Consider the following 12,696-nt stretch of genomic DNA (forward strand, 5'->3'; position numbering starts at 1 on the left):
CAGTGCATCTGTAGATTTTTTTGGGGATAATGTATTAAAATGACTTTGCAGAATGTTTTTGTTTTGTTTTTTGCTTGTAATAACTATATATCGAATGGCGTGCAATACATTACATAAAATTTAAAAAACTACAGTGAAGGAAATGAATTAAAAACAACAGGACGGGCAGAAAAGTGTGACATGTCACTGGAAAAACAATACGATATAATATCTAATTACTCATTAGATTTCTTGCGCAGGTTCATGTTCGCAAATGTAAATTTGCTAAGGTAAAACCTTGTGTGTGCGTGTGTGTTAAATTACTCAGCATAGTTTGAACAATTACGCAAAACGAAACATAATTGGATGGACCAAGTGAACGAAGTGTAGTTTCCAGCCATCATTTTAATGATTCAGAGTTTGAAGATGATGGGTTTTGGTTGGACTTTGGAATTAAGTGGTTTACATTAACAAGGATCCATCGCGTGGACCGTGGACAGACTCTGGAGCAATGGTTTCTTTCCGGCTTGGTACTGCCGTTAAATTCCACGCGACTCGACTACTGGACACCTCCATCATCGTCTCACTACAAGGACGTTGGACTTCATCCCTGTCCCGCGGTATTGGGCACCCCTATACAACATTTGGATTTTATGGACGAACATTCAGCCTTTTCTCTGTAGTGAACTGTGGTCAGTTTTTTAGTATTTTAGTATTTTAACCCCCCCCCCCCCACACACACACAATCAGATTCCAAACACAATACAGTACTGCTATAATACGCTGCAATAACTAAGACACGATTGCGGTGATTTTACTGTACTAGTACTGTACTGTACTAGAATTTCCATAAGGTGGCGCAGTTTTATATGCATTAAGTCCAGGACATTATGGTCTGGTCAAAAGTATGACAGGTTTTCACTCTGAGCCTTGCTTTGTGCACTTGGGGAAAGCCTTGCTGGGACAGTAACTTATACGTCATATCATTGTTATTTACTATTTGGTTGAATTCAAGCGTAAATCACACTCGTCTCACATTATTACCTTATAATACCATTTTATTGATGTCATTAACAAAGTGCACAAGCGTGACAACCAAGACAAAAAACTACAACTGTATCGACAAGTTGAGGGAAAAACAAACGAAAAGATTTAATTTTATTTTTTTGCAATAATACTGGGGTACTCTTGTCATGATTTCATCATGCAGCAAATCTACACGACCTAAAGAGGCAACCCGTGCCTTCAATCCCTCCATACCAAACTAAAACAACAAAGCTCTTACAAAGTGCTAACCAAGAGGGAAAAAAATGTGTGCCTAAACATATTACTCCTGGAAATTCCCCCACATCAGACATTACACAGAATATAAAAATGCACGTATATACAAATGAGTGTCAAAAAAAAAGATCGCACCTACATTTGTGTAAGCCTTTGCTTTAGTTTTGCCACTCCATTGTGTACATTTTCTTAAGAAAGTTTCTAAAGCACCATATTCGGTCACAGAGATCGTGCAAAAGTCATTTATGTATTGCACAACCAAGAGCACATCAACTTCAGTTAAAACGGATACATTTCTTATAAAACCACATGATGCACATTGGCTTCATCTCAGCCAAACGTGGACTCCTTATGCCGTTCACAACAAGCTCATCTCACAGCACGCTAAAAGCACTGCGTTCAGTGCAGTGTGGACATACCTGATGTCTCTATTAAAAACTAAAGTAAAAACAAAGAACAATACAAAAGAAAGAGTACATGATATAGTAAATGTGCATTGGCGTGACACGTGAAATGTCACATGTAAAAAAAAAAACAAAGGCTGTGTTTCGCTGTGTAGAAAGTCCAATGGAGGCTTCCAATGCAGGATTAAAACATAACGTGCACCGCAGCGGCCTCGGGTCGAATATGATCATGTGCGACATTGTCCTTGTCACAGGAATTAGCCCGATGTGCTCAACAGCCGAGCCAGTCCTTTGTGATTTCGCCCAACTTGACGATCTTCAAGCTGCTGTCCTCCAGTTTGAAATAGTGGTTGCCTTTGAAGAAGTAGCTGTAATCTGGTAAAGATGAGCACAGAGCACAAAATGAGGATTTAGTACCAAAGATGACAAACAAGTTGGGACAATTGGCAGGTTATCATCATCACTGTGGGTTTTCTTCCCCCTACCCCAGTTTTGTCCTCCCCAACAAAATCTTAACATCTTAATTGAAAATTCTAAATTGTCATATACATTGTTTCTCAGTTGAGGTGTATTACTTCAACAAATTACTGTAAGACTTTCTTCAGAGCTTTGGAAAGAGCACAAAAATAAACAAATGGGTGAATGAATATGCTAATAACCTGTAATAAAACGTCATATGTCAGACACGTGAGCTTGGCTTGTTTCCACACATTCTTTCTGAAATTCTGCTCAGTATTATACTTGGACAAAAGAATACAATTGAGGGCAACAGTGCCTTCTGATGGATCTGTTATGACACTGCTCCACTTTACCCCTTCATGTAGTGGGCTCTTCATGCACTAGTTAAGGTTTCTGCAAATATTGCAAACAGAGGCTCCTCTGTCAAGCGGCACCGACTCACTTTATTATGAAGACGCCCCCACTCTGAAATGCTGAATCTGCCACACATCTTAGCAGAGCCGCAACGGAGAAAAACCTTGCTTCGATGCTACTACAAAATATTCCCATTCAGAAAGAGACCTGTAGTGGTTTTCACCGACGTGCGTGCATTCCGAAAATGTGTCCTGCCTGGACGGTTCTTTTAATGCTGTCCGAAGCATAGTTAGCATGACATGTCCAGCTGATTTCTTTGTTGTTGACTGCTTTAAGTAATCAACATTACACTCACTCACAAATAACTTGACTCAATAGGTTAATGTGCTAGCTTAGTCATGACAATTCATGAATTCATCGCTGCTTGTATAATTGAATGCTTCGTAGACGCCATGACTTTTTGTTACCTTAAGGCCACCAAACATTCTCTAGTATCTGTCAATAGCAGTAATATAAGCCAATCGTGATTTTTGGTCCAATTAAAACTTGAGGATATTTTTGCAAGTGCCTGTATTGTATTGAAAACAGACAATATGCATTTTAGCGTTCTTAAACACAGACCCCTCAAAACTCAGTCAGTAGAGCCCGTGCGGAAAGTTAGAAAGACAAAAAAAAAGCCCACAACAATACTATAGATTCTCCCATCAACTCAGTATTCGGTGAACATATTTTATAGGTTGCTCAAAATAGGCTCAAGGGCCCATGGAACAAACTGAAAAGAAATTTGCCTGTTTTGTTTGAAACCGCTGAATTACAGGACCTCTACTTGTGCATGTCACTTCTACTTGACCTGGAGTGTGCCAAATAAGCCCCAATCCGTCGCAGGTATGGTCCACTGGAATAATGTGCGATGCTTAATTGCCATTTTTTTTCCATATACATGGTCTTAACGATAAGAAATACCTCACAATATAATGCAATGCACATTATTAATTTTGGAAAGCAGTATCCTTGATGTAGCTCCTCCCACACATTTTCAATAGCACTTATCCTCATTCGGCTTAAACCTATCGCAGCTGACTTTGGGCAAGAGGCGCCTTTCACCCTGGTTAGATGCAATTTATTGTACTGGATCTCATCAGAGTGGAAAAAGGTACCTAATGTTCAACAAAAATAGGAAATTACCAATTCCGCTGAGACTGAAGGCAGCATCAACACCATCCGGGATGCCATTCCAAGCTTCAGCAATGAGTTTGGGGAAACCGCTGTCCATTGTCTTTGTATTTTCATCGTATCTGCAAGCCACACATACCAAAGCTACTTTAGCAAATTAATGACACTGACGTAGTCACTCTTCTTGTACTACAAATACTGCTACTGGTTACTCTAAAATGGTTCAATGATTTGTTGTTTACGATGATACTAATGCAGCGTGTTATACCGGAGACAAATTCCTTGTGTGTTCTACATACTTGGCCAATAAAGATGATTCTGATTCTGATTCTGATTCTGACACAATCGAGGTTCTTTGACAGGTAAAAAAACGTTGTTTTTTTTTCTCACCTCCAGAATTGCTCCCCTGCAAAGAGGTACGTCTTCCTGTTCTTCCTAAAGCTGAAAGCGGCGTCAAGCTGTTCCAGGTCGCTTGGCAGGCCGAGGCTGTCGAGGCTCTTGGGGTAGCCCCTCTCCAATTCATCAGCCTTGTACACCCACATCTCGTTGCCTGTATGACATAAGGTCATCACGCATTCAACTTCCCAAGTGGATGAAAACACAACATGGGTGGAGCTGCTCTACTGTGTGGGATTACGGGGTGTGCCACCGCTATGACGGAAGGAAACACATTTCTCCAAAGTGAAGAAGTGATGCCATTTCTAGTGTGTGTTGTGATGTCAGTTACTGATCAATTCCAATACTGACAAATTCCAATGATGTGTGGCATGATGAGAACATTAGAACAAGAATTCTAACCCGTTGTGTCCAAATGAATAAAAATACCTTCTCAAAACACATTGGATGAACAACTATAAATCAAATGTTCCCATCATCCATCATTCTTGACAGACGATGATTCAATATCATGTAATCGATACCATTGTCGAGCCCCACTGAGGATATTCAATCACCAAAAAAATAACAATATTGTTGACCATAACCATTTAGACAAAAACCCATCCCTAGTTGAGCTCTAATGCACACTATAAACACAAAACAAACTATTTATTTCGGTATGAGTTGAGTGCAAATTCGAGTGAAATTAGGCATGTTTTTACAACTGGCACGTATTATGTAAAGCTCATCCCAGTCCAGGAACACCATTATTTCATTTAGTTTAGTCAAGAGCAAAGAATGTTTGAAGAACCAGTAATAAGTGCAAATTTGGAATACGGGACATCCCCATCGACAGTTCCAGGAGGTGGAGATGGCTGACCGTTAAAAGCAAAGTCATCCAAGTGGTTAAGGAGCATAGACAACTATTTGTTTCGGATGCAAAAATAAATACATAAATATATAAAATGACAGCAATCAGCACTTTTATTCATCCAACCTGAGAAGAAGACTGTTTTCTCCTCCACTGGGTTTTCATAGACGGCATCTATCTTGCTGGGCAGGTCAGGCCAGTAGGTGGCCACCAGCATTGGTCCATTGGGCTTGCTTCTGAAGTTTACTGACCTGAACAGGAACCTGGCACAAACATAGAGGAGAGGTTAAAAAAAAAAAAAAAAATGGAGGTGGGGGTGGGCTAATAGGATGGCGTTTGAAGGGGGCTGGGTGGCCAGTTCGACTTCTCCGCTGGCCGAGTCAGCTCACAAAGGCGTGATTCATGAGCATCTGGTTCTCGTTAAGACCAGAGCCTGCGCCAGTGGAACAAGACCTTTCTTGCCTGTATTCGCAATCCAGCTACGCAATAACGACGACGACGAAGGCTGCCTCCCAAACTCTTTTCCACTGACCCAGTTTTCAAAAGGCAGATGATACGCAAGTTTAAAAGTAGAGCAAGAATGGAGTCCAATCAAATCGACAAATACAACCCGTCAGCGCTAATTTCATTTTGTTGTTCTTGTATCCTTCTGCAAGATCTTCATTTGCATTTGCATTTACAGCGAGAAGCCTTTTCCAAATGTCAGATTCTTTCACGCTGACTACCCGCAAAATAGCCACCTTTTCCATTTACACAGTACTCAGCAAAAGTAGGACACAACTCTCACAAGCCGGCATGCCACAATCTGCCAGTTCGGTCCAAGGCAACATAATAGCAAATTGTAATTTGATTAGATAACTCACACATAACCCAGCAAAGGTGAGATATTGTTGCAACTGCAACTAATGTAGTAACTCGACATTGGGCACGAGTGTTTTTGCTCACAAGATTATTTTCGGGGCATCGAATTTCAAGTGATGTCCTCAAATGGTTGTACTGTAGTCGTGGCTATCTTGCGTAATATTTCAACTTGACTCTTATCCGGTACTTGTTTTCATTTTTTCGTAATAGTATCATTTTTATTTTGTTTTCAGTATGGCGGTACGACTCAGTGCTTTCCAGTCCTTTAAAACCTAAATATAAACCCCAGAAATTGCTTCAAATACCCTTAGGAACTGTGCACGAAACAAGCACAAATTACCCCATAACAGCAAGGAATGACCATAAAACGAGTAGCGGAGTTACACCAGAGAATGTGTAAACACACGGGTTGAGTGGCCGGCTAAAAGTCATTTCAATGCACTTTGAAGAATAAACATGTTGGGACTGCAATAGATCAGCTCTTTATATGTATAATGGCTGCCATTGTCACTGGGTATGAGAGATAAATGCAGAAACGGCTTATGTAGATTTGAGACCAAAAATATGGTTTGGCTATCAGACTGTTAAACCTTAAGTATCCACTTGGACTCCTCAAGCATGATGAGTCACAGGGAATCATGTTGCAGCACAGCTTGATTTCCAAACAACGAGCCAAAGTTTTTGAGGCCGACAACGAATTTGATCCTTCCAAGTGTAGTGAAATAAAAGCGAGTTGGATTCTGGTTTGATTCAAACTCTAGCTTGTCCAGGAGAAACACTTCATTTCTTGGTCAGGTTATCCTATTTCCTTTGGATACACCACTCCAGAGAGTAAGCATCAAAGCTTGTATTTACTTTTACATTCTATTAAAAAAAACAATGTAGTCAGCAAAATGCTCAACCGCTTGCACAATTTTCAAGAAGACCGATGCACAAACGCAGCATTTCACTGCCGCATGAGTAATTGCTTACACACCAGTGCGTGTCAAGCAATGTACACCCCCGAATACCTATTTGTATTGTCGACTGTTTTTCGTCAAAAAAAAAAAAAGTGGTTCAATTTCTGGTAAACAGGAAACCGAAGCAAACAAAGTTAGGGCATCACAAGGTTTTAACCCTTTAGCTGCCAGTGTTTACTACAGTGGACAGCTTATCATGTTATCAGGTTACAAGGTGCATGAAAGGGTGAAAGTAGCAAAGAGGACAGTAGCAAAAGAATCACAAGACACAACAATCTAAAATACTCCAAATAACTGTGTATCTATTCACAATATCAGGGGTGATATTAGACGGAGCAGAATGAGGGTGAGCAGTGTATGCGGCAACTCTACGTGAATGAATAGATCCGTTGTAACGTCAGCAGCATTTAATGGAGGAAATCCTCTGGCATATAAATTGTTATTGGGGTCTCATAGATCCAAACCAACGTTACAGCTTTGATTTCATTTACCTGTCCTTGAAGAAGAACGTCTCTCCTCTAATTTGGGCAACAGCATCAAAAGTAATGGGCTCCGTACAGATGTCCATGGGGGTCACGGGTCCCTCGGTTGGAGGAAGAGGCTTGTCTGTGGGAATGCCTGTCAATACGAGGGAACATTGTCATTCCCTGGGGTGTAATTGAACCAATTCTGTGATGGTACGATCATTCCTTCCTACCGTAGAGCTCCTGGATGCCCTTGATATCATCGCTAGAGAGTCTGAAATCCTTGGTGAAGGTGTAGATGGGGGCCATGAGTGCGCCAGGGTCATCGGAGTGCTCCAACCCAAGAGCATGGCCAAACTCATGAGCAGCCACCAGGAATAAACTGTAGCCTGAAAACCATCCATGATGAAACATGCGGTATTTCCTTAGCAGTGATAGGTTATGCATTCCATGGTCGCTACCTTGGTCTGGGCAGAAACCCCACTTGCGGTCGTCATCGTAACTTTTGGTCGTGCCGCACCACTTCTTGCCATCACTGCGTCCGGCCGTGGTGCAGGAGTCGTAAGTGTCTCCCAGGAAGGTGAAGGGGAAGACGCAGGGGCCGCCTTCACTGTTACCTCCCACGGTTGTCATAGCTGCAAAGGAATACGTCCTAGATGTTAGACCCTAAACGAGTGTGTGGTGATACTTTTGCCTCCTTCATTTTTATGCCACTTGTCCTCATTCGGATTGAGGGTGAGTTGGAGCCTATCACAACTGATTTAGGGTGAGAGGCAGGGTACACCCTGGACTGGTCTCTTATCAACTGCATATAGAAAAACAACAATTAACATTCACATTCACATCAATGGACTATATATATTTCTTTGTTGACGTAATATGCATGTTTATAGAATGTAAGAGGAAGCCAGAAGAACCAATGCAGATGACCCACACAAGCAGGAGAACACACAAAAGAAACAGAGAAGGGTCCAGAGCCAGGATTCAAACCGGGATCTATAGAACTGTGAGGCAGACATACTAACCAAAGCTGACATATAGATACACGTCTTCACCTACTGACAATTTAAAGTCTTCAATGAACCTACTATAAATGATTTTGTGGAGCACTTTGAGATAGACCAAACAAGCTTGCAACCTAGGAGCTTCTCGCTATGAAGCAAAAGCGCTAACCACACGGAAACCCCAGTGAGCATTCAATGTCAATTACTTTGATTCTCCCACAACTTTAAAACCAGGCCGACTTGTCCGAGTGGAAAATATGCACATTAAAATACTTTCACATGCCTTTGGCAGACCATGACCAAGACCGGAAAAAACCCAAATGAAACTTCCCTGGAGAGGATAACACCCATCCGGGCGGTCAAGGCTTCACAGTCCTGTAAAAAAAAATATAAAAAAAAAAACCTCCCACAAAAAATCCAAAAGAAGAAGGCACCACCAACCGGTTTCAGGGCAGAAGCCGTAGGTTTTGTCCTGGTCATAATTCTCAGTTGTTGCACACCAGCGATAGCCGTCATCTCTGCCCGTGGTGGTGCAGCTATCATACTTCTCACCCTGGAAGGTGAAGGGAAATTTACATGGGGCGCCATCGCCGTTTCCACCCAGTGTGAAGAGCACTGCAATGCAAAGGTCGAGAGAAACAACGCATTAAGCAGGGCACAAACAACCCGACAATCGGCCCAAATTTGAGCATTTTTCCTCCCTTTGCGATCAAAATCAGCAATGGCCCAATTCTCAGACATCTCTGAAAGATTATCCTGAAGGATTGTTCTGTGATGTGGTTGTATTTAAAGCGATTTCATCGTCCGATCTGCTTGAAAATGTCTCGGTTCCACTGGGAAAAAGAATGTGATTGATGTTTCGGACATATCAAAATATTCAAATTCACGATGTATGTACCTCTATTCGATGAAGAAGCAAAAGTCCAAAGGGAGCCCAAGCCCAAAAAATGTCAACAGAAAGCTCCAGAACCAATTGCACCCCTCAAGTTTACATCCTTTCAAACCAATTCGGCACATACTGAAGCTGTGACAGGCATAGTCAAACGAGCAAAGCAGATAAACAAGACGTTTAACAAAGACCAATTTCCTAAAGTAAGGCAAAACCTTTGGAAAGAAATTCACAATTTTCCCCCTACAAAACCAAGAGAAAAAATGTGCTTTCCTGGCAAAGCCTCCCAGCCTACTTTCTGTCAGTACAACGCAATAAAGTTAATTCAATATGATTTGTTCTCTCATACCAAACAAGGCTATGACTTACATTCATGAGGACAGAAGCCATATTTGCCATCGTCGTCAAAGTTGTAACTGGTGGAGCACCACAAGAAGCCGTCGTCGCGGCCCTGGGATGTGCAGCTGTTGTACTCGGTACCCTGGAACAGGAAGGGGAATCTGCAGAACTCTCCATCCGCGTTGCCGAATTTCACCTTCACCACTGTTGAAAAAGAGAACCAATAGATTTCAACCGTCTGAAACTCATTTGGGTCAACTCTTGCAAAAAAGCGGATTTTTGTCTTTTCACCTACCAGATTGGTGAAGGATTTATACATGCAGCAGAGCCAGAAAGGTCATACTTTGAAAAATTACATTTGTTGACGTTGAATGGATGCTGTGGTTATGTGGATATCAGTGGTACTTTGCTGAAAATGAGATGCAGCACTTTGGCGAGGTTTTACCTTGGCCCTCTCCCAGTGTCCACTGCTCGTCGTCGTCAAAGTGTGAGTCGCCGCCTATTCCTGGACCAGGGGCAAAGGCGTGAGCCAAGAGGCCATCTTTGCCATCAAATGGGTAACCATCGCCGTGCTCTGTTGATGACACAGTTCATAAAACAACACTGCATGCAGCTTTTTGAGGTGTTGCCGTCATTTATTTCAGTGGATGATTAATTAATTGAGCCACGATATCTATTAAAGCGAGGGCCACTTATTTATTGAAGTAAGGCGCTTATTTTTTTACAAACGTGGTTGTTATCAGTCAAGGTAAAACTAACTGAGGTTATGGCGCCCTATTATTTATTTCTCTGAAGCTGACAAAGGCTCTACGACTGGAGGCATTAATTTTTTTCAAGAGAGAGAGCGGAGCTGGAGATTATTGTTTTTCCAAACATTTTCTCAAACAATTTATGATCTGGAGCAGAGGCACTGATTTAAATAAGTTAAAGGTGCGGCATTCGATTAATTGGGGGTATTGCATTTATTAAGACTGGAGGCATTTATTTTTTGGTAAGTTCAGGAGATGGCGTCAATTAGAGCATATCTGTGAAGGAGATGCGATCCAGGAAAACACTGGACTGCGTATATCATTGACGTACCGTTACGGCCAAAATTGATCATAATGTCAGCCTCGCCGTCCATGAGGCGATTGAATGAGAGCGGCGTGACATCACTCCACACTTTGAAGGCTCTGAAGAAAGCATCATTGATGACTTCCTCATCCAGATCCGGAGAGTAGCCAAGGATTCTGTGGGGAGAGTGTGAAGTCATTTCAAAGAAGAAGCAACGACGGCCTCAAAGCAACAGTGATTGTATAAGAATAAAATAAAAAAGTGCGGTGCTGACCAACAACATGGCTCTGAATCATGTGGCGAAAAATGCAGCAGACAGCAGATAATCTGGGACATAGAGGCACTCATCTGGATAAAACAACTGACCACTGAACATTTTTGTAAACCTCTGAGCACAACATCTGACAGCACTGCATGAGAATGCTGTTTTTAGGAAGAAAAACAGTGTCATGGCCCAGTGGGTGATGGTGGTGGGGGGCGGGGGAGTGTTGGTTGGGAATGTTGAGGGAGGGGCTGTTGAAGTGGGAGTTGGGAGGTGTGGGTTTTGGTGGGGTTCAAAAAGGGCCAGCTTGAAGTCTGCTTGAATATGTGAACAGATTCTAGAACAGACAAATTTTGTGTTAAAGGACCTCTTCAGGGGCTGCTGACATACCAGCGTGGTTTTGGATGTTTGTACTCACCATCCTTCTATGTGTTTGCATATCAACGGCTAGTATGTTCGCATTTCATCATTTATTATTATAAATAGTATAGAAGAAGCACTTTTGTTACTCAGGTTGCCATTTTGCCTTACAGTACGTTAGCATACCAACTGTTAACATTTTATCAATTGCATTTTTAAATGATATTTGACTACAGTTTCATCATTATTGTCGTGTGTTTTACAATTTCTGTATCTGAGCATACAAACTCTTAGCATGTCAGCATTTCATCAATTCTCTTTATAAAAAATAAAAATAAAAATACATTTTATTTGTGGGCGCCTTTGAAATAGTTCTTCAATATAGGACAAGATGAGAACTTATCAATCGGTCTTGTCACTTCATTTGCCCCGACTGTTGTGATATGTTGGCATACAAACTGTTAACATGTTAGCGTTTTTTTCCATTCATCCATTAACTAAACCACATATTCCCCCACCACGCCATACCCCAATTTTAGCCATTTTGATTATGTTAGGAATCCATTCGAAACGTTTTACATTCTACATTTCAACATTTAAAGATGTTATGAAATGAAAAAAAGTCCACGGTCTTACCTATAGGTGATGTCTTTTTTCTGCCACAAAGGTTTTCTATGGAAGAAGTTGTAGTTGGCCACATCTGGCACACCACAGCGGGGCTTCTTCATGATCTCCACAGTCTTGGCATCAATCTCGCCCGTCTCTTGCAGGGAGAAGAACTTTTGCATTTTCTTCAAGGTGTCCTTGAGCACCATCAGGTTGCATCTGTCTTGCGGGCACCCATAGAACGTGTTCAGGTAACGCTACAAAAAGTGGGGGAAATCGGTGGAAAATGGATTGAAATTTGTGAAAATAAAATGAGATTTGTGGTGCAAAAATAAAGACTGAAAAGAAAGCTTACCAGTGCAACTTCTTTGTCTGTCCTGGGAGTGTCATCGCCGGGAAACTTGATGATAGGAGAAGGGGCAGCTGATGTTGATTTAAAGTGGCTGAAATGGAGCAAAAACACACTTACAAAAATGGACACTAAACCCATTTTGAAAGCCCACGGATGTCTTCAAAACTTGCTCAAAGTTTCTCAAAGGTCCTCCTGTGTGTGTTGCTTCTGCTCGTCTGCAGTTTTTCCCCTTCTTTCTTTTTCCTTTCACCCAAGCTCTCACAACTTTCTCATTTTTTGCTTACACAGGCACTTTTTTTTCTTCCTCCTTTGTGCGCAGCCTTGGAGCCGTGAAAAAAGCAGAGCTGAAAGTGGGAGTCATGATGATCGCAGGGGTGGACAAAGTATGCCCCGAGGGCCACATATGGCCCTTTGCATTCTTTAATCCTGCCCATGGAGCATTTATCCAGTCTTTGAATACGTCTCATTTAAAATTGTTGAATTGCTTTTGTTCTGTTTGTACAAGTGGTTAATTCATTATAATTGTAATTGTAATTACGGTAAAATGACAATAATAATAATTATATATATATATATATATATATATATATATATATATATTATAATAATATATGAATTACAATATGATTTTGTACTATTCTGACACAA

At 41.4% G+C, this 12,696-nt stretch overlaps 1 protein-coding gene across 1 annotated transcript; it reads right to left on the bottom strand.

Annotated features, from left to right (window-relative positions):
- Window positions 1-1,016: 1,016 nt before the first annotated feature.
- mmp2 (matrix metallopeptidase 2) lies at window positions 1,017-12,327 on the bottom strand. The gene is made up of 13 exons (XM_086107430.1): window positions 12,052-12,327; window positions 11,727-11,953; window positions 10,496-10,644; window positions 9,861-9,989; window positions 9,446-9,619; window positions 8,629-8,802; window positions 7,645-7,818; window positions 7,417-7,572; window positions 7,211-7,337; window positions 5,026-5,162; window positions 4,041-4,200; window positions 3,663-3,772; window positions 1,017-2,039 (listed from the first exon to the last, which is right to left on the bottom strand). Exons 1-13 carry the CDS (start codon window positions 12,184-12,186, stop codon window positions 1,936-1,938), a joined length of 1,956 nt encoding a protein of 651 aa, XP_085963556.1. The 5' UTR covers window positions 12,187-12,327; the 3' UTR covers window positions 1,017-1,935.
- Window positions 12,328-12,696: the final 369 nt, after the last annotated feature.

The sequence above is a fragment of the Hippocampus guttulatus genome, chromosome 3, assembly GCF_054856545.1.
Source record: "Hippocampus guttulatus isolate MCC_2025c chromosome 3, RoL_Hgut_1.0, whole genome shotgun sequence".
Classification (NCBI taxonomy): Eukaryota; Metazoa; Chordata; class Actinopteri; order Syngnathiformes; family Syngnathidae; genus Hippocampus; species Hippocampus guttulatus.

Excerpts from the sequence above, each read along its gene's own strand:
- mmp2 (XM_086107430.1), bottom strand. The coding sequence starts at position 12,186 with ATGGGTTTAGTGTCCATTTTTGTAAGTGTGTTTTTGCTCCATTTCAGC. Across the intron at positions 8,803-9,445 it reads TGGCTTCTGTCCTCATGAAT|TGCTCTTCACACTGGGTGGA; the intron begins GTAAGTCATAGC and ends TTTGCATTGCAG. Across the intron at positions 7,819-8,628 it reads CGGCTTCTGCCCTGAAACCG|CTATGACAACCGTGGGAGGT; the intron begins GTTGGTGGTGCC and ends ATTCCTTTGCAG.